At 49.4% G+C, this 27,193-nt stretch overlaps 3 protein-coding genes and 1 non-coding gene across 32 annotated transcripts in view; all 4 read left to right on the plus strand.

The window, feature by feature from the left end:
• Nucleotides 1–12,866, plus strand: part of UBAP2L (ubiquitin associated protein 2 like) — a 39,221-nt gene extending 26,355 nt beyond the window's left edge. For 5 of the 28 annotated variants that reach the window (XM_033092857.1, XM_033092861.1, XM_033092847.1 and 2 more), the window contains 11 exons: nucleotides 29–203; nucleotides 541–613; nucleotides 1,654–1,849; nucleotides 1,950–2,038; nucleotides 2,937–2,990; nucleotides 3,470–3,551; nucleotides 4,255–4,472; nucleotides 4,885–4,990; nucleotides 9,762–9,829; nucleotides 10,599–10,793; nucleotides 12,079–12,701. In XM_033092857.1, coding sequence (XP_032948748.1) covers nucleotides 29–203; nucleotides 541–613; nucleotides 1,654–1,849; nucleotides 1,950–2,038; nucleotides 2,937–2,990; nucleotides 3,470–3,551; nucleotides 4,255–4,472; nucleotides 4,885–4,990; nucleotides 9,762–9,829; nucleotides 10,599–10,793; nucleotides 12,079–12,174 — 1,352 coding nt within the window. In that variant the 3' untranslated portion in view covers nucleotides 12,175–12,701. Of the gene's footprint in view, nucleotides 1–28; nucleotides 204–540; nucleotides 614–1,653; nucleotides 1,850–1,949; nucleotides 2,039–2,936; nucleotides 2,991–3,469; nucleotides 3,552–4,254; nucleotides 4,473–4,884; nucleotides 4,991–6,506; nucleotides 6,907–9,761; nucleotides 9,830–10,595; nucleotides 10,794–11,206; nucleotides 11,258–12,078; nucleotides 12,713–12,739 lie in introns of those variants that run through there. The other 23 variants (XM_033092871.1, XM_033092870.1, XM_033092867.1 and 20 more) reach the window with 11 other exon arrangements.
• On the plus strand, nucleotides 3,258–3,391 carry LOC117015511 (small nucleolar RNA SNORA58). Its single transcript, XR_004421743.1, has one exon. It is a non-coding gene; the product is annotated as a small nucleolar RNA SNORA58 (small nucleolar RNA).
• An 890-nt stretch (nucleotides 12,867–13,756) lies between the features above and the next one.
• Nucleotides 13,757–18,080, plus strand: HAX1 (HCLS1 associated protein X-1). 2 transcript variants are annotated; one of them, XM_033092872.1, is made up of 7 exons: nucleotides 13,757–14,011; nucleotides 14,710–14,969; nucleotides 15,148–15,335; nucleotides 15,791–15,842; nucleotides 15,989–16,095; nucleotides 16,215–16,305; nucleotides 16,442–16,724. In XM_033092872.1, the coding sequence occupies exons 1-7, from the start codon at nucleotides 13,959–13,961 to the stop codon at nucleotides 16,525–16,527; spliced, it is 837 nt and encodes a 278-aa protein (XP_032948763.1). In that variant the 5' UTR covers nucleotides 13,757–13,958; the 3' UTR covers nucleotides 16,528–16,724. The 2 variants fall into 2 exon arrangements, with proteins under 2 accessions (XP_032948763.1, XP_032948764.1); XM_033092873.1 differs by lacking the exon at nucleotides 16,442–16,724 and adding an exon at nucleotides 17,775–18,080 and having other exon boundaries at nucleotides 13,843–14,011.
• A 3,530-nt stretch (nucleotides 18,081–21,610) lies between these two features.
• Nucleotides 21,611–27,061, plus strand: AQP10 (aquaporin 10). The gene is made up of 7 exons (XM_033093094.1): nucleotides 21,611–21,884; nucleotides 23,525–23,690; nucleotides 24,082–24,208; nucleotides 24,728–24,865; nucleotides 24,978–25,096; nucleotides 25,346–25,563; nucleotides 26,022–27,061. Exons 2-7 carry the CDS (start codon nucleotides 23,598–23,600, stop codon nucleotides 26,164–26,166), a joined length of 840 nt encoding a protein of 279 aa, XP_032948985.1. The 5' UTR covers nucleotides 21,611–21,884; nucleotides 23,525–23,597; the 3' UTR covers nucleotides 26,167–27,061.
• The last annotated feature ends 132 nt before the right edge of the window (nucleotides 27,062–27,193 follow it).

The raw sequence follows: 27,193 nt of genomic DNA on the forward strand, positions 1-27,193 counted from the left end.
TGAGGTGGATTCCTTTCCTTATTTCCAGGTGCTACAAGCTCTGCAGTGAAATCTGACTCACCTTCCACATCTAGCATCCCTCCTCTCAGTGAAACGGTATCTGCAGCTTCCTTACTGACGACAACCAGTCAGCACTCATCCTCCTTGGGTGGTTTGAGCCACAGTGAGGAGATTCCAAATACTACCACCACACAACACAGCAGGTGATTTGGGGTGAGGGTTGCAGGTTGGGGTTGGTGAGTAGCAGTTGGTGTGAGCTCTTGGGTTCCATCTCATCCCCTCCACCTGGTAGAGACCCATTAGTTAAGTGGAGGAGGATCTAAAAGCTATGGGAAGTGAAGACAGAAGGGGCTTATTTTCCCTTTTCAGCATCCATTCTTGCTTTAACTGCTTACTACCCCAGCTGGACATTGTGCTTACCATGTGATCTCAGATCTCCTTGGTCTCATATTCTGCCTAATTTCCTTGCCTGTGTTCTTGACTGAAGAAGCTTCAGGCGGCCCAACGCTGTGGCTGATGGCAACCTCTTTTTCCTTGCAGCACGTTATCTACTCAACAGAACACCCTTTCGTCGTCAACATCTTCTGGGCGCAGTTCAACATCCACTCTTTTGGTAAGCACCGTGCTGTAAAAGAGGAAATGTGCCTTCTATACTTATAGCTGTCCGGCCATAAGATTCATCCAAGAAGCGATTCTTGAAAATCTCTTCATGAAGTGGCAAAATGATCATTGATGTGAGGTTGCAGGAAAGGAGTAAAAAGGATGCTTGAAGCCAAGAGGCAGAAAAATCCCAGAAATATTGCAGAGCTGTGGGCCAATTTTCAAAGACCTGGAAGTAACTTTCCTGAATCTTTATGTGACTTTTTTTTAAACACCGAGTCTGGGGCTTTGTAGGCTACTCTAAGCTCTATAAGAACATTCTTTTCTAACTGATAGAACCGTTCTCATCCCTTGGTCTGGGATGTGCTAAACGTGAGTCCTGAAAATAATCAGTGGGAGTCTGGGCATCCTGTGAAAGTAGAGGCCAGATGAGAACTTTGGTCAAAGAATTAGTTTCACTGTTGTGATTTACAGTAACTACTTGTGGAATTACGCTGAGATGGTAAGGAAGACAACTAACTTAAAAAGGACCCATTCTGGGCAAAGCTGTCTGGTTTGCCAGAAGCCCAGGGGAAGATAATGAGGGGCTAAGCCTTTCTTAGGAGTCTCTTTGTCCAAATACATTGTTTCAGGTTTGAATTCATTAGAACTGTGGTTTTTTTCTAGCCCAAGAACTGCTCTCTTGTGCTGAACTAGTGAAGATGAGTGTAGGAGGAGAGGCTAGGATATATTTTTCACATGTAAACTATCTCTGTGTCCTCGCTGGCCAACCAGCATCCGTTTCTGGGAAATTTGTCCCCAGTTGGCTGCTTTTCTGAACAGGGAGATGACATGCAGTGGGTCCTTCGTGACCATCCTTGCCAGGTGAATCTTGGGGAGATGTGTACCCAGAGAGAATTTATGGTTTCTTCTAACTAACGGCAAAGGGCAGCCTGGTTACTGCCTCAGCCTCATGCTGGTAGCAGCGGCAGAAGAGGTTGCCTGTCCTTTCTGACCTGTTAGGTAATGGCTGTTTTCCTTCTTTTCTCCTGCACCGGCTCCCCCTTTTTGAAGCACACAAGCGTGGAGAGCGAGGCGAACCTCCATTCTTCCTCCAGCACTTTCTCCACCACGGCCAGCACAGTGTCTGCCCCTCCCCCGGTGGTCAGCGTCCCCTCCAGTCTCAGCAGTGGCAGTAGCCTGGGCCTCAGCCTGAGCAGCAACTCCACCGTCACGGCCTCGACACGAAGCTCAGTCGCTACAACTTCAGGTAGCCCGCCCTCCCTGCAAACGGCATGGATGGCATCCCCTGGGGTGAAGCAGGGGCGACGGAACAGCGGGACAGGATGAAAGTGTGCTTTCTCTTCTAGGAAAAGCCCCCCCTAATCTCCCGCCCGGGGTCCCGCCGTTGTTGCCTAATCCGTATATCATGGCTCCGGGGCTGTTACATGCCTACCCGGTAAGTGAGACTGAAGGGCCTTCTCCAACAGGTGAAGAGAGGAGATAGCATGGCTGCTCGTGACAGCGCTGGCTTCAGGTGGAAGGCTCATTAAAGCACAATAAATGAGTGGTTTGTGACATGAATGCAGACAGGTTTTTAATCTTTGTAGTTGTGGGGGAAATGACAATTTTTAGAAAGGAAGGACTAAACCGAGGCCAGCCTCCCTGTTGTTTATTTTCTCTGTCTGAAACACTTATTCAGAGCCTCAGAAGCCAAAGGCCAGAGTGCCCAGCTGGAATCCCTTTCTGTTTCGTAGACAACTGGTTTTTCTAGTTGCATTGATTCCCTGTGTCTCAGGGTCTTCGCTGGCTCTGACCTGGTCAGTCTATGGCCATCTGCGAACAGGTGGCTGACAGTGACAGCTTTGGTCTGGATACGTCTTCTGTCAGCTTCGGGTATTCAGTGCCTGTTAACGTGAAGGGAATTACTAAGTTTTTGTTCTTGTTCTCAGAGAGTCTAGATGAACATCGTACAGATGAAACATCCAATAGTACTTTACACATTTGAGTAAGAACACTACCTTAGCACCCAGACAGACATTAGAGAAAACGAGGAAAATGGGAATCCATTCTGCGGGAGATACATTTTATGCCGGAGTTTGACAGCTGTAAGAGAGAGACCGGCGGGATAGGAAACAGCAGGCTTTCGCGTGTGACTTGTGTCTGCCTGCCGCCGCCGCCCAGAGGCCCGCCGGGGGGGATCAGTGTGTAGCTCAAGGAAGTCGCCAAGACCTCCCATGATCTGCTCTTTCTAAGAATGAGGGTGAATGTTCTGGTGATTTACCTTGTCTCCTAGCAACTTGGTTTGCTACTGTCACGACCAGTCCACGTGAATGTTGTGTGCTTGTCTCTTTCAGCCACAAGTATATGGTTATGATGACTTGCAGATGCTTCAGACAAGATTTCCATTGGTAAGTTTAAGACACGTCAGAATATACGGGGTTGGGGAGTGGTTCGAACAGAAAGTAACTTTTTTTTAAAAGTCAGACTTGTGGCATCTTTGAAGTAAACAAATTTTAACATAACCTATAACTCAGAGTACTCAGGAGCTCTCACGATGCTTTCTGGATGTTTCAAAACTTCAAATTCCAGAAAGATTTTCTCAGTAGTAGCCGACTCAGATGATATCTAGAGGTTTGAGACTCTTGCTGGCCCTGATTTCCGTGCTGTTTTCCTGTGGGCATACCCGTAGACCCTGCCTGACTGTTCGTGGCCAGGCAGGGGGGACAGTGTATGCAAGAGTCATTTGGAGTTTGTGCCAGCTCTAGCCAGCTTATTCAGTGGCTGGATGAGTGGCATTACTCGAACATTCCCCTGCTTCTCACCCTGTGGAATTATCATGCTGGGGAGTGAGTGACATTGAGTCTGCTCTTTTACTTCTTTCTTCCAGGATTACTACAGCATCCCATTTCCCACACCCACCACGCCACTGACTGGGAGGGATGGTAGCCTGGCCAGCAACCCTTACTCTGGTAGGACTGGGGCAGGGCTGAATAAGGGAGACTGTGTTGACATTGGTGGCAGAGACCTGATGAGGTGCAGGAGGGGCCCAGTTCAGTTAAGGTCTTAGGCAGCAGCGTCAAGTGGCTGTGAGGTCGGGACTGGGAGATTCAGAATCCTGCTATAGAAGGGCCTGTGGCACTTCTCCTGCTCATCTCACTTTCCCTGGGATTCCAGATGACATCTTCTCTGTCTGAAGGGGGCTGACTTGGTTTTGCTCAGCCCTTCTTCAGCTTTTCCCAGGAAGTACAGTGGTTGAACTGGCCTTGCTTCCTCTGCTCCTCTCTGTTCCTGTACCCCACTCTCAGGGGCAGTCTCGCTGCCTTACTAGGCCACGGGCCTCCTTTTGTTGCCTGACCTATTGTCGTCATTTGTCCTGACTGGTCATTGTTTTTGTTCCCCGTGGAGGAAGAGTGGGGAGATGAAGGAAGATGAGTAGGCAGGGAAGTCATGCAGGAGCAGGGAAGTCTGGGAGCCTGTCTGCCACGCTCTGCGGTCGCTCAGCCTTAGCTCTTGTCTAGTGCTGGACAGTGTGCTGCAGTGCTCAATGGAGCTGCCAAGAATCGAACTTGAGTGGTCCTTTGCCAGGATTTCCTGGAATCATGTGAAACCAGAAGTAGTAATTTTTCATTGGTGTGTGGAAGAGGCAGGTACATTTCGCTTCTCCTGTCACAGGTGACCTCACAAAGTTCAGCCGTGGGGATGCCTCCTCCCCGGCCCCGGCCACAACCTTGGCCCAACCCCAGCAGAACCAGACGCAGACTCACCACACCACGCAGCAGACATTCCTGAACCCGGCGCTGCCTCCTGGCTACAGTTACACCAGCCTGCCCTACTACACGGGGGTGCCGGGCCTCCCCAGCACCTTCCAGTATGGGCCCGCGGTGTTTCCTGTGAGTACCTGGCCCTGGTCTTTCTGTGGTGAGAGCCCTGGCCCGGGACTGGCCCAGCTGCTTTCCAGGACTTTTTCCTGGCTGAGGCGGAACAGAGGGCTGGAGGTGGGGCTGGAGGTGGAGGTCCTGGGCTGGGGAATAGAATCAGCTGACAGGAAGAGGCCACGTGCAGCTGGCTCCCTCAGATGTCCTTCGTCCCCTGCCACCACTGCCCCTTTCCCTTCCTCCAGTCTACTGCTTGACTTCACTATTGATTTCAGAAAGCTCAGTAGGGAGCCCGTTTCACCAAGCACACTGGTCAGCCTGCATCAGGATGGGGAGCCCTCTCGAGTGCCCAGCCCCTGGAGGAGAAAGGGTGGGGTGGACGGTGTGTGCTGCCATTTCACCGCGCTCTGACCTTTCTGCTCTCTAGGTGGCTCCTACCTCTTCCAAGCAGCATGGTGTGAATGTCAGTGTGAACGCATCGGCCACCCCTTTCCAACAGCCAAGTGGATATGGGTCTCATGGATACAACACTGGTAAGCGGACCTTGACCCCGGCTGTCAGAGGTGTCTGTGGGATGTTTTCAAGGAGTTTCAGGGAGGAAGACATGGTTCTTGAGAAAACAGCATTGGTGAGGGTGTGCCGTTGCTCTGCGTGCGATTGTTAGACGACTGGGGTGGGGAGGGACCTGTCTGAGCAGCACCAACAGCAGAGCTTGGTACTAGACCACGTGTCACACTCATGACAGGAATGCCCTGGGTTGGCTATGAGCATGTGCAGGCTGGCCAGTTTTGGGGTGTAAAGCAGGGCAAGGGGCCCCGAGATTTTCCTGGGGTCAGTGGGGGTAAGTGTTACCATGTATGGTACTGACAGTGCAGAAGGGAACATACTGAACAGGAGGGTCGGGTGGGTTCTTAGCCTGCATACTGTGTGTTCGGCTGAAGCCCCTTTGTAGTGCCACTTGGCTCCTGTGACCCCTTTGTATTCCCTAGCTCGGAGACCTAAGGTATGGAGAGAAGGACTAGGGTGAGGGTATAGGCGTACCCTGGAGGGATTGCAGGTTTGCTTCCAGACCACCCTAATAAAGTGGTCGTGATCTTTGCTGCTGGAGGGTCTTGCCTTCACTTTCTTTAAAAAACGCAACACCTGTGGGGCGCAATAAAACAAGGTAGGCCTGTATTCCATAGAGTGAGAGTTGGGCTGGGAGCATTGGACCGTCAGGTTCCTTCATTTGTGTGGCTGGTCTCTTTGCAAAATCCATTTGCACATCTGCTGGCAAGGAGGGAAATGCAGGAATCATCTGAATGGGTACTGACCCCAAAGATTCTCACCCAGCCCTTGCTCCCATACCTGACCCCTGCTCTCCACTATTGGAGGACAGAGTAAGGAGGAGTCTGAGGAAATCATCTGCTTTTCTCGGTGGCTTGGAGGTGAACATGGATGAGGAGGAGGTGGTTCAGTTGCTTGGGGTTCAGGGTTGTCCTTCAAAATTCTCGGCTCACCGATGGCTTCATGGTAATCTGAAAAGAGCTGCATCTGTGTTCTTCACCCCTGGGTGGGCTCTGTGTGGGTAAATTGCCCAAGGTTTTCAATAATTGGGAAACTGAGCTGAGCACAGAGGGCAGTAGGTCTGGGAACTAATAGCCAGGTGGAGCTTGGAACTGTCAGGACTCAGGGCAAGATTTAAACCAGAGAAATCCTGAGCCACCCCACTATGATTGTGGGCACCTCTCTCCCTGAGGAAAAGCACCCTAATCCTTGGTGGGAAGGACTAGAAGCATTTTGACTTGGAGTGGCCCCATCTTGAGAGTAGTAGATTTAAGTCTTAGCTGGACCAGGTTCAAGAATTTTCAGAGGCAGGTGACTGATAATGTAAGAGAACAGCGTACCTGATTGTGGAAATCTTAGCTTCTTACCTCCCTTAAGATTTCAGAAACTTTCTGTAACAGCCCTTATGAGAACCCCCTGTTCCCAGCCCCACAGAGGGTTCTTGTCACCCATTCCTCATCAACCTCTAAATTCATTTATTTTTATGTATTTGATTCCTTTTAGGAAGAAAATATCCACCCCCTTACAAGCATTTCTGGACGGCAGAGAGCTAATTTGGCCCAAGGCCGGGGGCTGTGTTTTGTGTGTGTGTATAAATTTGCACTGAAGTCTTATTTCAGAAACCAGACCACTGAGGAGAGCCTGCTGAGCTGGGGCCATGGCCTGCGTGGCTTGGGGAAATGAGTTGTGGATTCCTTCTGGGCTTTTGAACTTGCCCTTCCCCCGTTTCCCTCTCCCCCATGTGTCTGGCCCTGTCTTACCCATTTCGAGTTCAAGCGGTGCAGCACCTCCGAAGCATCAATGCACACACCTGCTGTTGCTTTTGATTCTGGAAGGCATGTAGTTCCACCTTGTAACACAAATATTTGTAGTCTTCAATAAACTGTGGTATTTCTTTAGCTAACTCTGGCGTTCTTTCCGTGCATGTCTTTCTGGACACTAGGAGCCAATGTTGAGCTGATGAAGGGTGGAGGGTGGCCTTTCCAATCAGACCCCAGCATAGCCACAGAACTGGTAACTTTTCAGAGTGGTGAGGCTATGAGGGGGGAGGGGGAAAGTCTCTGTTTCCAACCTGTTGATTGGTTGGTAAAGAAAGCCATTTGTAGAAAATCCCCAATTCTCCATGCTTATGGTAGCTCTTCACTTTTCCATTTAGATCTTCCCCTTGCCTCTGACATAAGCAGAAGGGAAAGGACAAAACAGCTTAGTGTTATGTCATGGTGAAAGGCAGAAGAGGTGGTGTTCAGAGCTTTTGTCGGGGAAGTGTCTTCCAAGGCTCCATTCCCACATCTGGTTGGTTCCCCAAGACCAGTGGCTGTTTGAGGTCTGATAAAGTCTTGAGAGACCAGCTAGTGGACTCAGGCTGTGGAAACTGCTAGCCTGGCACATTGTTCTTTGTCCCTCGATGGCTTTTCAGCATTGTGGATTATTAGTCGTTGTGCACTTGTGGGTGTAGCTAAAGACGTGTGGGAGAGGTTTGGTTAGACAGCTTGACTACGGGGAATTCTCATCCCCACCCAATCCAACTCATACACTTTACACCAGCGCTTTGCTTACAGTTAACTTGGACAGTGAGAGCAGTGTCCGTGATTATTGGAAACCCAGGCATGCCACTTTATTACTTGTCCCCAGCCCTCTGGAGTAAGTTTTGTCCTGTGAGGGTGACCAATTTTCCAGGGGCTGCCATACTGGGAGAGGTTGGTTCTTGCTTCTCCCCATCGTGTTGGTATCACTGTGTGGGGTTGTGGGGTACGGGGTTGACTGGGAAGGAAAGCAAGAGAACTCTAGTCTGAGGAGCTAATAACTGGTAATGGGTAGGTAGGGAAACCAATACCTATTATTTTCTAGTGTCTCGAAGGCTAGTACGGCTATTACAAAGAGAGTTCTCTCTTTTGTCCTGCGTTTCCAGTCCCTTCAACCAATATCCAAGTTAAGGCCTCTGGGCTAGAAGCTGGTTTTTAGCTAGTCCAGCCTCTGGAAAGAAGGAGACCAGGGAGGGGCACATTGGAATTCAACTCCTCCCTACCATTCCCCCCGCCAGGCGTCCAGTTAGCCATTTCTCCCATCTGTGAGGGATGACCAAGCGGTGTCGGCACGCTGGCCGAGCCTTTGCAGTAGAGATCGGATCGTCTATTTCCCTCAGAAATGTTCTACTCACACCGTCTGTTCCACCTTTCTCCCTGCCCTTCCATACAAACCTTATCAGCTTAGACTTGTCCATAAATGAGCTCCTATTTGTAAAGCTAGGCCTATTACCAGTGATAAGCCAAACAGGCACCTGGGGTTTGAAAAGGGAAGGGGAAAAAATACTCTGTTAGCTCGTGTCTTGTCCAGTCTTTTCCTTGAAAGTGTGGAGTTGATGTTCTGGCGACGGGAAGTCCTTTCTCATGCTTGCTTTCTGTAGTTCTCTTCTTTCTCCTAGTTGGTGTTTGCCCCTCCCTGGAACTGTGTGGACTTTTGATGTGGGAGGGGTTTCCAGGTTAAAATGCCACTTCTGTTGGGAAGATGTCAAAGTGCCTAAGGAGGGCTTAGCTTGTGCGGCTGCCTTGGTTCTAGGCATCGGGAGGACGTGGGTTCTGGAGTTTGAAAGGGGGTTGCTGTTGAATTGTGGGTGAATGGAGGATTCCTCATTTGTGATTTGGTCCCTTTAGTGCTTCTGGAAAACTCTTCCATCAAAGTGCTCCTAACAGTAGAGAAGAATCCAAGGACATAGACTGAAGTGAAAGATTTTCTAAAGTTTCATTTTATTTCATTTCATGAGACGGATTATCTTTAAAAAAACATGCTTTAAATTCTTAGTTAAATTTGAATTACTTCACGTCAAATCTCTGCATAAAATTTCTCTAGTAAGATGCTGGATTACTTTACCTGATGGCTTTTTCCTATCTCCTTGACCTGTTGCCACATACCCCAGGAGGTAGAGGATGTGTGTTTCAGTTTGAGGTGTACAAATTAAAATGATGTATTGCACTCTGGTTTCCTTAAAGCTGTAGTGCCGGGAGGGAGTTTTTCAACAGGAAACGTGCACGTTGTTGGAGTGTGGATCAGAGTGTTTGTCTCGTGGAGAAACCGAAGTGGTGAACTAGAATAGCTTGAATTTTGTGTTCCACCTAGGCTGTAGGAAATAGCCTATTCCTTATTCCTGTCTACCTTCCGTACCCCTCCCCCTTAAATGCATAAATGGAAATTCACTCTTTGACATCGCTATAAACCCTAAGTGTATAGCCTAGAACCTCCATGACTGGAGAGGCTGGACTGAGGGAGCTGAAGCTTTGCGAAGCCAGGTGCTCTTTGAGGTTGAATTGGACTGTGCCTTTGGTGCTTAGGCTGTGAGCGCCTGGGTTTGAGCCCAGAAGTATCTCTTCGTGAACAGAAAGAGCCAGACTACCTGTCCTGGAGCAGGACTGAGTGAAGTTTGGGTGGATTGATTTGATACGGACATTAAAAGTGCAATCCGTTTGTGTTGGGCTTTGCCACAGAGATATTTTGAAAGCTATATGCCAGTGCAGTTTGGCTATATCCCCTTGCTCCCTCCAAAAACAACTCACCTCACTCTCACACATACGCTCAGTACACACCTGGAAAGGGCAAGAGAACCCTTCCTGAGCCTTTGTGTCATGAGCTCTTATCCCTCAGGACTGACCTGAAGCTGGAAAAACAGACCAAAATCCCCTTGCAGTGCTAGAGGTAGAAAGGCTGCAGGGAGCGGGGTCAGGCAGCTAGTGAGCTAATCCTCCTGTCTGTTTCCTCCTCCCCCAGGTGTATCAGTCACCTCCAGTAACACGGGCGTGCCAGATATCTCGGGTTCTGTGTACTCCAAAACCCAGGTAGGTGCCTGGCTCTGGGTACAAGTGGAAAAAGAGAGGTGGACGTAGAGGAGGTGGAGTGGCAATGACAAGTCCAGGGAGCCGGGACAGCCCTAGGAGAGGTGTCAGGAAACCCACCCTGCTAGAGAAGGATGGTTTAGACTTCGGTTGCTTGAGAAAGTTTAAATTTAGCCATCTGGGGAAAAAACGAGAAATGTTATAGGGAGGTATGAGGTGTGGAAAATTGTGGTAATTGTGTCATGTGATTTGTGCAACTGTCCTGGCCCTTTACTTACCCACTCCCAGCCTTTTCATAACTTTCCGAGAGAACGAGTGGAATGAAGGGAAACTAGTTCATTGCATTCTTTGTAAGTCTCTCTCTGAGTGGGAAAGGAGACGACTCAATAAGTAGGTGAGGCAGTTGAATTATCCACAGATTTGTATTGTGTTGCTTTCTTCTCCCGCCACCATAAATAATTAGAAGTTTGGTAGGACATATCAGGAGGAGTCAGCAGATTTCACTGTGTACCTGTACGTCACGTTAGATTTGATAAGAGTGCTGTCACCTCCATCCTCTCATTCAGTCCTTACAACTGAGAGGTCGGCAGCATCCCTGTTTTATGTATGAGAACACGAGGGCTGAGAGCTCACACAGCTATTACAGGGCAGGGCACTGTTCTTCTGTGACACCGAGCTGCTTTCTGAGGGTGGGAGAGCTTGGGCTCAGAAATTCCAAGGGTCCATTGGCTGATGCCTTCTCTGCTCTCTCTCCCGTCCTCCCGGACAGCAGTCCTTTGAGAAACAAGGTTTTCATTCCGGTACTCCTGCTGCCTCCTTCAACTTGCCCTCAGCCCTAGGGAGTGGGGGGCCCATCAATCCGGCCACAGCTGCTGCCTATCCACCGGCCCCCTTTATGCACATCCTGACCCCCCATCAGCAGCCGCACTCCCAGATCCTTCACCACCACCTGCAGCAGGATGGCCAGGTAATAACCCTCCCTCTCTCCTCTCCCTTCCTCTTCCTTCCTATCCCTTAAAGCTGCCTCCCCTTTCCTTTTCTCACCCTTCCTCACCACCACCCTCCACCCAGTCCTCCCCAGCGCCAGCCATGGGCACACAGCACATACAGACACGAGCGCACATAACACGAGTGGCCGGCAAAGGAGATAGCAGAGAAGGGGCCAGAGTGAAACCCTTTTTGCCCAGTTCCTTTGGGGCCTTTCTCCTCCACCTCCTCCCGTAGCACAGCTGTCCTCCTCCTGTCAGACCTGGGTCACACCTCCCCTCTTACCTCTCCCAGCCCTCCCCCTCCCTCACATTATAGCTTTCCCTTCTAATGGTGGAGTTCTCTTGTCAAAGTTTGTCCCTTTATTTTCCATATATCCTGGTTCTGCCTCAGCTACCATATTTGCAGATGATTCTCTGTTGCCAGCGCCAGCAGGAGGAGCAGGTAATGAAACTGAATGATGATATGCTTGAACCCACTCCTTTTCAGCCCCCATTTCACCATCACAGCCTCAGGGAACTTGAAGAGAAAAGATTGCACAGTCACACACCGGGACACACAAACACAAACACCTTGCTGAGCTCTCTGGCCTCCCATTCCTCTCTTGTCCTCCCCTCCTCAATGCCCTCTTTTTCTTTCCACCCTTCCCTGACTCTGGAAACACTTGGTTACCGGAATGGAAAGGATTCTTGGGGCAACATCTGGAGCCTGGGGCCTCAGACTGTCTCTCCTGCCTTGCCTGAAATGGGCTCACAGATGTGAAACGTGGTAGGGTGGGGAGCCACGGGGTGGTGGGAGTGACCTCTCCTCCACCCTGCTGGCTGGGGAGCTGGAATAAGGGCTTTGCTCTCAAAGACAGCTTTCCAAATTGAGGCCTTCCTGTGGGAATCCGTGAAAGGGAAAGCAATCAGCTGTGATCACTCATCTCGGAGAGGCCATGATTCTCTCTAGAGAGCAGCCTTTTCTCGGGGCGGGGTGGGCGGGTATTGAAATGAGTAGAACTGATGCACTGTCTCATCTCTAAAGGTATCTTGCCCTTCTTTTCCCCTTTCCCCTATTTAAAGGTTGAAAGTGCTTTGTTGTCAGGTGCGCTAGCAGTTGTACAAACCAGATTTTCTATGGTTCAGAAGGAAGCTTCATGGTAGTTTCTAAGCAAGGGGAATGGGAGAGCACGATGATTCCAACTCTCCACCTGAAGATGTCACAGATTTGTCCCACTAACTAGACACCTTTTTCCTCCCCATCATCCTCCCATTCCCCTGCAGACGGGCAGCGGGCAACGTAGCCAGACCAGCTCCATCCCGCAGAAGCCCCAGAGCAACAAGTCTGCCTACAACAGCTACAGCTGGGGGGCCAACTGAGGCCCTGACCCTCTCCTCCCGGCCCCATCTTCTGAGAGGGCTCCTCAGCCTGGCAACTGTGGAAACAACATCAGAGAGAAAGGAGTGGGGGGGTTCTGCTGCCCCCCACCCCCAGTGGCCCACCCCATGCCTCAGCTTCATGTCTGTCCATCCCCATACCATCCCCACTCTGTTCTATGTATTATAGAATTTGTATTTTCTCTTTTTTTTTTTTTTTTTTTGGTTCCTCTCCTTCCCCCTTGCATTCAAGATTATGAAACTTTGCTGTGGGCCCTGCCCTTCGTTCTCCTGTTCACCCTGGTGGTGTATGGGTGAGGTGGGGAGGGGGACCCCCAAATATATATCAGCCCAACAGCCCTATGTCTCCTCCTTTATTATTAGGAAACAAAACAGAACAACAAAAAATGGCGTCATGAATATGAACAGCATTGTCAGAATTAGTTGAAGTGTTTTTTTTTTGTTTTTTTTTTTGTACTGTGTCCTCAAATTTAATGGATTAATGTGTCTTGTATATATAAAAAGAAAACCTCTACCTTCAGCCTCTGCCCATTCTTGCTTCGTCTAGGGCATCCTCAGTCTCCTCGAGGACCAGCTTGGTGAATAAGTATTACTCTACCATCCAGGCCTCTAGCAGGCCCCGAAGGCAGTGGAATAAAACGAAATCTTCACCCTTTCACAACTCCTGACCTTAATGTGCTAGTGTCTTGCCCGAGGGGATTCCCTTCCCTTCTCCCCTAAGAATTTCACAGCCTGTTGCCTGGAAAGATCCATCACAAATCTTCATTTCCTCCCAAAACTGCTTCATCTGTGGCAGATTTCGGGCAGTAAACAGAGTGGGATGGCGGGTAGGGAGAGGATTAAGAAGGAGCTGAAAGAAATGGCTTTGTAGAGTCAAAGCGTAACTTGGATGAGTCCAGGCAAATGAACTGGAAAGGAGGGTACGGGGCGCTGTTGCTGGCAAACAAGCTTGGTTCCCAGCTGGAGGAGGAGGAGACCCCGGCAGTTCGCGCCGGCCAGCGCTTTCGTTCCCCAGGTGCACCCAACCTGGAGGCTGGGGTGGGAGAGGCTTTGCAAGTCAGTGACAGGGGAAGGGGGAGACTTAGAGCCCCGAATTCTTCCCTCCGAAGACTTCACTGTTTCCCTTGCTCCCCCACAAAGCCTTTATTCTGCTGGTTGCGCAGCCTGCCTGGAAGGAAAACACTCGATGACCAACTCCTTAGCGGCCGTAGTGAATGCGTGCGTCCCCGTGTCCATCTCAACCCTGGGGAACTCGGTACTAGAGGGAGCTTGATCAGATACTTTGTCCACCCCTGTTGGACGTGCGTCAGTCAAGAAACGGGCGAGGTGGCTTCAGGGGGAAGACTGGTGGTCCACGGGTGTGGCGAGGGCGGGACGGGGGCCCGTTCGTTTGCGCGGATGGGCTGCCCTCTGGCGGCTTGATCCGGCAACATCTATCGTCAAACCCTCGAAATACCTATCGGGTTCGTCGGCAAGAAGAATCGGCTTAGGAGGCAGGTGATCAGTGGAAAAGGAAACTTCACAACGCCCACACCCCTCACAGGAAGCAGGTGCGGCGCAGAGAAAGCCTCTCGAGTGTGAGACGACCGTCCGCCCCGCCCCTACCCACGTCCGCTTACGGTCGTTTTACGACAGTGTCCTGATCGCGGGCTTGCTTTCCGGCAGCGTAGCCTGACGCTCGTCAATTTCCGACCGTGTAGCGCAAGCTACCGCCAGGTGTGAATGGGCCCTGCGTGGGCTTGGGTGGTTCGAATCCCAATGCGGGAATGAGCCTCTTTGACCTCTTTCGAGGCTTTTTCGGCTTTTCTGGACCTCGGAGGTGAGACTGGGTCTGGGTCGGACGTGGGGTGGTCTTTTCGGGGGACAGCGTAGCGCAAGCTACCCCCAGGTGTGACTGGACCTCGGGTGGGCTTTGGTGGTTGAATCGCAATGCGGGAATGAGCCTCTTTGACCTCTTTCGGGACTTTTTCGGCCTTTCTGGACCTCGGAGGTGAGAATAGGTCTGAGTCGGACGCGGTGGGGTCTTCTGAGGGGACCTTGACCCCTAACACCCTGTTTCTGGAAAAAACATCCTCTTCCCCATTCCTTCAACTCTTGCGGAAAGGAGACAAGTCACAACATTGAGCACTCACCCCGAGAAGTAACCAAAGCGGTCGTTAAGAGGAGGAGAAACGGCAGCTTAAGCGTCTCCCCCATCTGGGGTGATGCAACAGGGCCCGGGGTGGGGAGGGAGACAATGGGGCTCTGGGTAAGAAGACTGTGAGCAAGTGAGCACGACCTTGGGAGAGGGGAGGAGCTGGGGGACGCTGGAGAAAAGCCGAGGGGAGGTGTCTGGGGGCAGCCGTGAGGTGAGGACTGACTTTGATTAAAAACTAAAAACCAAACCGCGATGGCCAGTCTTCTAACCCTCACCTCAGCTTCCTGGGCACCTGTTACCTTACACTTTGCCACCCATGAGTTGATTTTATGGTTTAAGTAGTGCTGAAATGTTGGTAGCTAATCTGCCTCCACCCCCAGCCCCAGAGATCCCTTTTTTGGAGGGATGACTCGAGATGAAGATGAGGATGATGAGGAAGAAGAAGAAGGAGCCTCCTGGGGCCATGGGAGCTCGAGGTTTGAGGGTCCCCAGCCCCCTGAGGACTTTGCCTTCGGCTTCAGCTTCAGCCCAGGAGGAGGAATGCGATTCCACGATAACTTCGGCTTTGATGACCTTGTACGGGATTTCAATAACATCTTCAGCGAGATGGGGGCCTGGACCTTGCCTGCCCGTCCTCCTGGTGTGTGGCTGCCCCTGAGGGAGAACCTGTGTTTTCTACTGGGGTGGTGGGTGAAATAAGGAGCCTGCAGAGTAGTTGGGGGGTGGGAAGTGAGAGAATACTGATGATTTCAAGGGGAGTTAAAAGGTCCCAAGTCCTTCCCCACCCCAGCATGCCTCCACCTGCCACCTTTCTGCAGAACTCCCAGGTCCTGAGTTAGAGATACCTGGAGAGAGACGGCAGGAAGGCCAGACGCTTCGGGACTCCATGCTTAAGTATCCAGATAGTCACCAGCCCAAGATCTTTGGGGGGGCCTCGGAGAGTGATGCAAGAACTGACTCCCCCAAACCAGCACCAGACTGGGGCTCCCAGAGACCTTTTCATAGGGTGAGTACATCTGGGCTTGAAGTGAGACCCCGTGGGAGACCACTGGAATAGTCCTTGTTGGAATCTGACAGACTTGGGTTGGAATCCTAGGCCCTCTACTTAGTGTTTTTATCTGTTTTCTATACTAAGCTTCTTGTAGGATTTTCTTTGGGGGAAAATGGGAATTCTGCTTTTTCTTAAAAAAAAAAAAAACAACAACAACACCGGTCCGTATGATGCTTGGACAAGGCAGGATTGTTGGGGGAGGACAGAAAAGTATCAGTTCAGGAAGGCTTTTTTGGAAGAAGGATAAATAGCTAGGAAGGAGAACGGGATGAGTAAATAAAGCTGCTGTGAATGGGATTCTCTCTCCTGGGGAAAGGTGGTTTTGGAACTTGAGAATAGTTTGGGTTCCTGTGATTCCTCAAGTTTCAGAGTGAAAGGTGTCATATCACCTACTTTGGCTTCTTCTGCAGTTTGATGATATGTGGCCCGTGACCCCCCATTCTAGAGCCAGAGAGGATAAGGGTGAGTCTGGAGAGAGAGGACATTACCAGCCCTCTGTTCTTCAGGAGTTCCCTCTGTTCTCCCTCCCTGAAGTTTCTTCCTGCCACGCTTGTCCCCTTCTTTTTCTTAGACGCTTTCTTTCCTGTTTCCTCTCTCTGCCCTTCTAGATCTTGATTCCAAGGTTTCCCAGGAGGGCCTCGGCCCAGTTCTGCAGCCCCAGCCCAAATCCTATTTCAAGAGCGTCTCTGTGACCAAGATCACTCGGCCAGATGGGGTGAGTTGGGAGAGAAGGGTAAAGGGAACCGGATGCCCTGGAAAGAGTGATCTAAGTAAAGAAAGCAGCAGACTCACCCTTAGTGACGTTAGGAATGTCGTGGGGGCTTTTCCTTGTAGACAGTAGAGGAGCGCCGAACTGTGGTGGACAGTGAAGGCCGGACAGAGACCACAGTCACCCATCAGGAAGCAGACGGCAGCCCTAGAGATGGTAAGTGAAGAGCGTGAATCAAAGTGATTCATCTTTTAGTTCCTTGGTACTTATTCTTCTACCCTTTAATAGCATTCCTCTCGTTTGCCCTGTGTCTTTCATTTAGAATGTCTGTGTGTATCACTTTCTTCCTTAGATCCAGAATCACCAACACCTCCAGCCCTGGATGATGCCTTTTCCATCCTGGATTTATTCCTAGGCCGTTGGTTCCGGTCCCAGTAACCTTGTTAACCCTCAGAGGCCTTCCAGTTCTTTCCACCTCCCACTGTTTGCTCACCATCAGTGGGCTTATTTAGCTTCTCCTCCTGCCACCTCAGGTTCTTGGGTGTGTGGAATAGTGAACTGTAGAACTGTGGGTATGTCAGTATGTCACTCACCCAAACTGACCAATAAAACCTTTATTTATGCTAATTCCTCAATCTTGGTTTTGTCAAGGCTGTTCCACTTTCTAGTACCATCCAGGGTTTCGCAAATTATCTTGACCCACAACCTTCTCCTTGTTTAATTTTTTTTATTCCACTTCCAAAACCTGATTTGATAAGTAAAGGTCAGGTGCCAGTAGAAAATAGTTTAGCTTATAGAGGAGATAACTAGAGGTAAGTCCAGGAGAATTTCTAGTTGGCAATGCATCATCAGATTCCTAAAAAAAGGAAGTATGTGTGGAAGTGTAAGGGATAACTGCTTCCCTTGGCGTGGGATTGGATAGTTCATGAGATAACTTAAGGAAGTACATGAGCAAATATTTCTTCCTTTATTGGCTATGCTATTATTTTTTTATGTATGTTAGAGAAACTATGACTAAGCTCAAACATTATCGGATCTTTTTCTCATTAAAAAAAATTTTTTAACACTATTGTTTAGAGTGGCAGATCTTACAAATTTATTTACCTGTTTCCTCTGAAAATCCTACTAACATGACAAAGAAATTTTTCTGAAGAGGCTTATAAGAAGAGCAAAGGAGGGGAGAGATAGTAATAAATTTTGTCTTTTCATTCCTTTTGTTATATCTTTTGATGAACAAAAATTGATTTACTGTATTCAAATGAATCTTTTCATTTATGGTTAGTGCTCTTTATATCTTTTAGAAATCTCTCCTAACCCAAGGTTAAAAGATACTCTCCTTTATGATTCTCAGTAATTTTTATAGTTTTACCTTTTACGTTTAGGTTTTTAAATCCACCTGAAATTGATCTTCCTGTATGGGATGAATTAGGGGACCAATTTTATTTCCATTTGGAAAAATACATTCAAATATAGATGTACAGATATTACAAATACACGCACACACAACATATATATCCCTGTGTTGGTCTTTCTACTCTCTTCTGTTAATCTATTTGTCTATTTTTGTGCCCATATCACACTTTTAAATAATATAGTTGTATTTAGTAGAACAAGTCCTCCCACCTTAAAAAAAAGAAATTCTCTTGATTCTTCTAGTATATAAGAATACAATTGTTTTTAATCAGCTTTTTAGAGTACCACTGTAAACATAAATGGAGCCAGAGATTACCAGACATCTGTGGACAGCCTCTGATGTGAAGGATGGAGACTTATACAAACAAAAGAAGCAGTTTGGAAGAAACAGAGACTATGCAAGAAGATGAAAATTCAGCAAGGACATAAATCTGTAATGTCCTTAGAAATATAAGATGATATATCCATAAAACGCGAACAGAATGCTACAAAAGAGAAATAAACAGAACAAACTTCTGGGAGTTAAAAAAAAATGTTATGGCAGAATTGAAAAACTATAAAAAGGCTTGAATGACAAAGTTGAGATCTCCAACAATGTAGTCCTAATAACAGAGCAAGAAAATGGGATGTGTGTGGGGGGGGCGGGGTAGATAAGAAAACTAGAATGATATAAATAAATCATCCAAACTAGAATGATAAAAATCATCAATGAAATAAGTCAAAATATCTCAGAAGTGAAGGATACTATCTAACTTGAAAGGACCCACTACATGCTAGATACCAAGGATGAAAACCTACCCAAGGTTCATCATACGAAATTTCAGAACACTAGAGACAAAGGAGAATCCAAATGCTGAGAGAGAGAAGAGAGATCACATACAGAGGATAAGGAATCAGAATGTTCTCAAACTTGAGCAGCAATACAAATTAAAAGACAACGGAGCATTACTTTTAAAATTCTGAAGGAAATTATTTTCCAATCTAGAATTGTATACCCAAGTAAACTATGAATTCAATGTGGGAGTATAATAGACATTTTCAGATATGAAAGGGGTATCAACGAAGACCTGTACCAAACATCATATTTAATGGTGAAAGATTGATACTTTTCCAACTAAGATTAGAAGTAAAACTAGGATATCTGTTCTTACCACCTCTGTTCAGCATTGTACTGGAGGTTCTAGCTTAGTGCAATAAAGCCAGAAAATTAAAGGAAAGATAGGGAATGGAAAAGAAGAAGTAAAACTAGGTATAGATGCCATAATCGTATGTGTAGAAAAAAATTCTAAGGAATCAACAACAAAAAAATTAATAGCAGTAATAACAGTATAGCAAGGTCTCAGGATACAAGATCGCTATGCAAATTTTTTTTTGTATTTCTATAGGCAGCAATTTGAATATGAAATTAAAAGAACAATTCCATTCATAATAGCATAAAGAATAAAATAATAATTTTGACAAAAGCACAAAAGCAGAACATTGAAAACTACAAAAATTGCTGAGGTAAAAACTAAAAGAGATATACCACGTTCCTGGATTGGAACACTTAGTATTGTTGAGATAGCATTTGCCCAAATTTATGTATAGATTTAATACAATTTCTATCAAAAATTTATTTTGTGGAAGTTGACAAGCAGTGTCTCCTCAATGTAGGGCCCTGTTCTGGAAGGGAGACCAGGTGGATCAGTTTTAAAAGTTCAGGACCTGACTGCTACAACCCCTTTAGACCATCTTCTATAGGCCTCTTGAAATCACCCACTATCAGAGGAGTAAAATCCATGCTAGTTTCAGCTCTTCTGAAATTGACCCATAGAACTTTACTGGGAATACCTGAGGGCATTTTGGGGTTCTCTTGTTGGGCCTTATCAGGTACCCTGTTTCTTTTCTCTGGTTCTTTTACAGATACTGATGCTGTACAGGTCTGAAAGTTGTCATCCATACCCCCTTGTACTACAGGGTTTGGAAGTATACTTTGTAACCTAGTTCTATTGTAAAAATTTTTAATTAGTTTTTGATTTGGCTATCCTGTCTTTTTATATGGAGATTCAAGAAAATCCAGAAACTAGGCTTTCATTGTGGCTAGCTTCCCAGGATTTCCACCGACATTACTTTTTACGCATACACACAGACAAACACACACAAAATTGTCACACGAGTATCTTGAACTTACTGATGACATTGTGCACATAATGACCTATGTGTTTACATATACAAATTTTCTATAAAGGAGAAATAAAAGGAGTAATTTATAATAAAACAGTATTTTTCAATACGCAAATGCTCAGGCACAAGTAGAATTCATAATGAAACATCCTGACTAATATAGATATCACATGGTCACCCAAATACCAAGAAAATGTAGCCTTAAAAAAACATGGAAACAGGTTTTTCTGAAATGGTGACCTGTCCTTGCTACAGTTCCAAACAAAAGTAAGTACTGTCTTCCCTCAATTTACATGATGATTGCAGGCCTAGAAGATTCACTGTACATTAAAGCTGCTAAAAAATACATGTGTCACACAGGGTGTCAGGCGGGGTCTCTGGTCTCGCTTCCCACATAAGAACGCAGGATATGGTGAGGCCAAAAAGGAACACCCACGGAGCCATAGGTAGGGGAGCTATACCACTGTATTCTCACTGGCGGCTGCATTGGAGACACAGGAAGCAGGAGCCACACGATCTGCAACCCACCATGCTAACTGCAATCCGCGCTTGCAGGCTCAGCCACCATCTTCTTGCTAGGCCCCCTTTGCTGCTAGTGTAGCCACAGCAGTTATATTAGTGGCCAATGGCTCACTGGTTACAGCTGACGGCCAACTAGCCACAGCTTATGGCCATCCGATGACAGTTGATGGCCATTTACTACGTGAGCCAGCACCTTTCCACATAAGGCCGAGAGCCTGGAAACTGCACTCCTGGCTCTGTCGCCACAGTGTGTTTATATATAACAGAATCTGGGCTCATATCATTATAAACAAGCTTTGCACCAATATGTACATGTGGCGGGACATTCTCAAGTCACATAGGACATAGAATAAGTCTTTGTTGTGTGTCTTGTGGGATGTTTAGAATATTTAGCTTCTGATGGGTAATTATATGGAATTCCCCCACCGTCACTGTGAAACAACAAAAATCCTGCCTCCACAAATTTCCAAAATTCTCTCTCGGGTAGTACTCCTAGTTGAGAACCTCTGGTCTAGTAGAATTGCTTCCACCTGGAGACATGAGGGTGTGACATAAGCATAATGAACACACATTACTTTAGTAACTACAAAAGTAAAAGGAACCTTTCATCTTTAAAGTGGTAGGAGAGAACAAGAGGAGGGATACGGTGACTGATGTTTTTCAGCCTGAAAGGCTCAAGGAGAGTGGCTGATGGAAGTGTGTAGGGTTGAGAAGACAAAGTCGTAGATTGGGTCCCCCTGGAAATCGAGTCCGGAGTGAAGAGTTTCATGCAGAAGGTCCATCTGCGCGTGCCCCTGGGAGATCTGCCGTTAGGGAAGTGGGGAAAGCAGGACTGAGCAGAGGGAGTCACTGACTGTGGTTGCAACAGTCCTCAGCTGATCTAGGATTCTACGGGGAGATCTGCACAGAGAGAATTCTTCTGAGTTGTCCCAAATTAAGGCAAAGGGACCAGGACATTGCATTCCTGAACCAGCCAATCACTTGACTGCGGGAAACCTGCTGAGGGCGAGACCCGTCCAGGTGGCTGAGGTATCTCCCTAGCAGCCGGGAGACAGACTCTCAACCCTAAAAGGAGGGTCTGGGCAAAGAACTGTGGCGTCTACTACAGTTCACCACTTGAACTGCTCAGGTCCATACTCCATTGGTTAGTTTGGCCAGAGGGGAAAGCCTCTCTGGATTCTGATTGGTTTTCTTTCTTGGGAGAACTTGAAGAGAAGGTTTGGTGGGAAAGTACAGCTTTTCCTGCTGCAATCGGTTTTGAGCCTCTGGTGGACTCTTACCCCATCCTGTATCAGTGGTTCTAGCTTTCCCTCACCTTTAGCAGGCGCCTCTGCTGATCTAGGCAGCTGGAGAGTCAGATAACCCAGACTTTCACCCTTGAGGGTGCCCTTGGGTACCTTGCACTTCTTAGATTGGCGGCTATCCTTTTTGTTGTTAAAACTGAGCATGGGAACAGCATGAGTGGGTAACCTGAAAGCCACAAGAATCTTCCTGCCTCCCATGTAGCTGCAATTCCCGTCCTCCGTCACAGGTAATCACTCCTGCCAGTATGACGACTCCATTTCTTGCCTGCTCGTGTCTTGCTACAAAGACTCCAAAGTTCAAAAGGATTCTGTGATGCTCGGAGGAAGAATTCCATGTCTGGTTTCTAGGACCCCTAGACCTCAAATTCCCCACCTGGTTCACTGTGAGTGAAGGTGAGTGAAGGCTACTTGATTTCTATCCTAGATCCATATAATGAATTCCCAGATCCACATAATCTACTTCCTGGGGACACAATCTTACAGCAGTCATTGATTTAGGGTATATGTCGTGTCCTGGAGGGTGGTTCCCCATCCGCATAGGGTTTTGTCTTGAAGCTGGCACCGTATCTGTGTCATTAAGAGGCCATTAAACTGCTCTGTCCTACTGGTGGCCTCTGAATGGGGCAGCATAGACCAGTAGACTTGTTGGTCACATGCCCACGGCCACACCCCTTTTACTGTGAGTCCTTGCAGAATGGTACTAGTTGAGACCCTCTGTGCAGGAAAGGCAAACCTATACAGGCAGACCTCGGAGACATTGTGAGTTCAGTCCCAGGCCAGTGCAATAAAGCGAGTATCACCCTAAAGTGAGTTGTGATCCTTTGAGTTGCAATTGGTTGCTGACAACTTTGAGTTCTCAGCTATCAGTGTTAATTCAAATCCTTTGTCCAAAAATCCTGACGAGATCAGATCTCCGTGGTCCCTGCACCGAACAGTCATGGGCCCTACGGCAGGGCAATAACCTTGGGTGAGACAGTTTCATATCACAGAAAGCATTGCCCTGAGGGAAGCAGCTGTGTGCTCTCAGTGTCTGAGATTCCCAGCAGCTGGGGAATGGGTGCATTGGCCCCACAGAGGGGACCTGGGGGGAGCACTACAGTAGCCATGAAACCCAGTAAAGAAGTATTATTGCACACAGGTGCACCCAGAGCTGCTTGAGCCCACGGCGTTTCATGGCCCGGCTCTCAAGAACCTCATAAACTCTATCCAGGATTTTCAAAACGAGTATGTTGTCTGTTTCCGCCTGCTAGGATGTAAGCTCTGGGAGGGCAGGAACCATGTCTTGTTCATTGCTGTTTCTCCAGTGTCTAGAACTCCATTGGTAGTTGGATGAATCTAGTTGAATGAATCTTCAGCACTAGGCTGAAGCCGTGGGATGCGGGAAAAGAGTGGCAACACCCCGAGAAGGGCGGGGGGGGGGGGCTCCACGTGGGTGCGAAGCCCTCCTCTGGAGCCATGGCAGGAGACAAAGCCAGAGCATTCATTCTGTCATCAAGATGAGCGTCTGCATAAAGGACGTCCAAGCGTTCCTCACGTGGGTTTCACTCCTGCACCCGGCGGTCTTCAGCCCAGTCTCTCTGGATGCCTACTGAGTTTTCCAAACCTCCAAATAGTTGGAGGAAAGGCTTTACTTTCCACATCAGAGGCATTGTGGCATAGCAGATGGAGAGACAGAAGACCTGGATTTGAATTCAGACTCAGCCGTTAGCTAGCTGCGTGGGCTTGGGGAATTCAGGGGCTTTCTCAACACCCTCATCTGCAGGCTGGGAGCAATAGGACCAAGAGCACTCAGGTGTGTGAAGCATGGGAGTTCCCAGTCTGTCAGCACAGCAGGAGACCACTCCCAGGAGGAGCGGAGATGGAGGAGACAGCGCGGGGTACACTCCAGGCTTCCGTGTGCCCACAGCCTGCCCTTGTGGACATTCTCCCTTTATCTAGCCTCCCTAGACTCATGTGGATACACTGAGCTGCTGTTCAAGAGCTGAGCTCATTAATTGGTTTTAAAGTCTTTCCCTTATCTTCTCCCCTGCTAGGCAGTATCTGAGTAGCAGCCACGTGTGCCTGTGCAGATCGAGGGAGCGGTGACCAAAGACAGGTGTCCTCACCATGGCCCTGGCAGGAGTCAAGGGCCGGCTCCGGATCCGAAACCTCCTGGCCCGCCAGTGTCTGGCAGAGTTTCTGGGCATGTTTGTGCTCATGGTAGGCAGGGTGAGGGGGGAAGGAAACGGAGTGGGCAAAAGTTTTGGGTGCCTCCTGGTGTTCTTATTTCTTCCTCTGGGTGTCCTGCTTCCATCTTTTCTCTTCCCCCCCTCCGGTCTCTTGTATTCCTCTCCTACTCCCTCAGTTTTATTCCTTTCCCTTTCCATCCGCCCCCCTTTCCTTTCTTTCCTTTCTTTCCTTTCCTTCCACTGCTCCCATCTCTTCTCCCTTCCCTCTTTCTGCTTTTCTCCTTTCCTTGCTGATCCCTCATATTTATTCATAAGTTGTCTCTCTCAGCCCCTCCCCTGGCCTTCCCAGTCTCTGTCCCCTGTTGGTCCACCAGGCGCCCTATTCCTGGTTCCCGGCTTCTCACCTTCCCTCTCCCCACCAGCTCTTCACCCAGGGGGCTGTGGCCCAGGCTGTCACCAGTGGAGAAACCAAAGGCAATTTCTTCACCATGTTTCTGGCTGGCTCTCTGGCCGTTATGCTGGCCATCTACGTGGGTGGTAATGTTTCAGGTGAGGAGGGCGGGGCGTGCTCCTTAGACTGGGTAGGACTGTGCCTGTGAGTATGGCTGTACGGTGACAGGTGATTCATGGATATTATCTCCTTGAGCTTGACCAGTGCCCTGGACTGAGATATGCATTTGGCCCCATCCAGCCCCTCCTCTTTCTATATTTCTCCAACCTCCTAGACAAAGATCTATGACAAAATAGTAAGGGTTGGTACTATCTTCTGGTGTCCCCCACTTGAAGCCCTCTGGGGTTCATCTTTGCTCAGGACCCCACCAGCTACCCCTGGCTGGAGCCTTGAGACACAAGGGCTGTGGTGGAAAGAGCAGACAGTCCCAGGTTCAAACCTTGGCTTCACTGTATTACCTTGACAAGTTGCTTAACCTTGAGCCTCAACTTCCTAATCTATATGATGGGAATAGTAGCATCTGCCTTCAGAGTTGTGGGGAGGAGTAGCTGTGTTACTGGTGAGTGCCTGGTAGGGACGCTTGATGGATGCTGATTTTCTTTTCTTGATCCCTGAAGGGGCCCACCTGAATCCAGCCGTCTCCCTGGCCTTTTGCCTCCTGGGACACTTCCCCTGGGCCAAACTCCCCATTTACGTCTTGGTGCAGCTACTGTCTGCTTTCTGTGCGTCCGGAGCCACCTATGCTCTCTACTATGGTAACAGGAAATGACAGTGGGGGCATCTATGCGTGGGCAGGGGATCCTTGGAACAGTTTTGAGTGAGCAAAGATGGAAATCCTGGGTGTTCCCCCATCTCCCGCCCCTGCAGATGCCCTACAGAACTATACAGGTGGGAACCTGACCGTGACTGGCCCCAAGGAGACAGCGTCTATCTTTGCCACCTACCCTGCTCCCTATCTGTCCCTGAGTGGCGGCTTCCTGGACCAGGTAGGTGTGAGGGGGACACCTGTGACAGACTGGAACTTTGCCCCTGCCCTCTGGGGCCCCAGCCTCTTGTTCAGGCTCTGGGTGGTAGGGGATGGAGGGTTGGGCCTATCTTTGCACCCCCACAACCCAGCTGCCTTTGTTGGACAAAGTCGGATGACATGGGCTGGTGGCCCAGACAGTTTGGGTGAGAGAGGGCAGATAGAACATTAGGCAGCTGATGGGAGCCCCTCTGCCTCTGTCACCTGCAAGGTTCTAGGCACCGGGATCCTGATGGTGGGGCTCTTGGCCATCCTGGATACACGGAACAAGGGAGTGCCTGCAGGTCTGGAGCCCGTGGCCGTGGGGCTGCTGATCTTGACCATTGGGCTATCCATGGGTGCCAACTGTGGGTTCCCACTCAACCCTGCCCGGGACCTGGGCCCACGGCTTTTCACCTACGTGGCTGGTTGGGGCCCTGAAGTCTTCAGGTGGGTGATGGCCTCCCCTTGTGCTGTCCCTCCACTCACCGCCCCCTGCTAAGGCGCTGTCTCTGGGTCCCCAGCTCTCTCCTCTTGGCTTCTTGGGACTCTCCACTAAGCCCCACTTCTCCCTTTCTCCCTGACTCCCTCTTGCCCCCTCCACCCTTTTCACTGAAACAGTAAGAGTTAGAGGTTGTGTTCTTGGACTCTTTATTAGCTGTTCGGGGGTTAGTGACCTCATCAATAAAATGGGTATATTCAGGTAATTCCCTAAGGCAAGAGGCTGGACCAAGTTCTCCTGGGGGCTGCTCCTCTCTAAGTACTATGTTTTGATGCCAAGATACCTTCTTCCTGGGGTTGATCACCCCCGGAACTGCTTTAGGGGAAGCGCTTATTATTGCTCCGTCTTTCAGGGGAAGTCTAAGGGAGTCAGCCCTGATAAGCTCCCTTTTGTCCTTCTCTTGCAGTGCCGGTAATGGCTGGTGGTGGGTGCCTGTGGTGGCCCCTCTGGTGGGGGCCACCCTTGGCACGGCCACATACCAGCTGCTGGTAGCTCTGCACCATCCTGAAGACTCAGAGCCAGTTCTGGATCGAGAGTTGGTGCAATATTAAGCCTCAGACTGGGAAACGGCTGCCTCAGCTTCGATGCTAGAGTGTTAGCCATGATTCTGGCACCGCAGCCCTCACCTCCCTCATGGACCCCGAGGAGGGCCAGACACCCAGGCTTGGTGACAAGACATTCTTTCTCTTTATGAAGACACCAGGCCCTGCGCAGCTTCTTTGTTTACTCATCTAGGCATCGCTTCCTCCTACTAAACTGGGAAGGCTGCCTGCACAGGGAGGAGGGTACCGTCCATGGACCCAAGCCTTCATCCTCTGCTCCCCAAGCCAGTTTTGGGAGCCCGCGGGCTTCCTGGAACGTAGTTCCTCAAAGTGGCCGCCAGAGGGTGGTCACCCTGGAAGCCGGACTGGGAAGGATGTGGGAATCTGCAGGGTGGGGGGGGCCCGACCATCCCGTGGGGGAGCATAACCCCGGGGACTTTCTCCAACGCTTGGTCCCCACTGCCTGAGTCCCAGTTCTCGTAACCTTAGCGCCGCCGCCCCTAGATCCAGCCACCCCCAGGTAGTAGGAACGGGTGGGGAAACTGCCTCCACCAAGGGGGCGTGGTGGGGTGCGGGGGACGGGAGAGGGCCGGCCGTGGAACACAGCGGTGCAAGCGCCTAGAGACCCGGAGAGCAGGGCGGAGGAAACGGAGGCACAACCCAGTCCCAGACACAGCGGGCTTTGTCATTCAAGGACGATGCCGCACGACGAGATGAGCCAGGGCGAGGGGAGAAGGCCAAGACACGGGGCTGCGAGGGGACTGAGTGGGGTTCAGGGGAGACGGCGCTGAGGGAAATGCTCGTTGGCCCCGGCTTCCCCGGCGCTCCGCCCCGCCGCGAAGAAGACGCTCTTTTAGCGGGGAAGGCAGCCTTCTCCAGTTCCCTTTCTTCCGAATAAAACAGGCGTCTCGCCTCCTTGATTGATTGATTGATGTTTGGAGGCGGGATGGAGGTGGCAGTGGGTGGGGCGGGCAGGCGGCCTCGCCGTGGGGAGCCCGGAAGGGTTAAGACCCTCCCCCTGCCCCGCACAAAGATG

Source organism: Rhinolophus ferrumequinum, chromosome 22 (assembly GCF_004115265.2).
Source record: "Rhinolophus ferrumequinum isolate MPI-CBG mRhiFer1 chromosome 22, mRhiFer1_v1.p, whole genome shotgun sequence".
NCBI lineage: Eukaryota > Metazoa > Chordata > Mammalia > Chiroptera > Rhinolophidae > Rhinolophus > Rhinolophus ferrumequinum.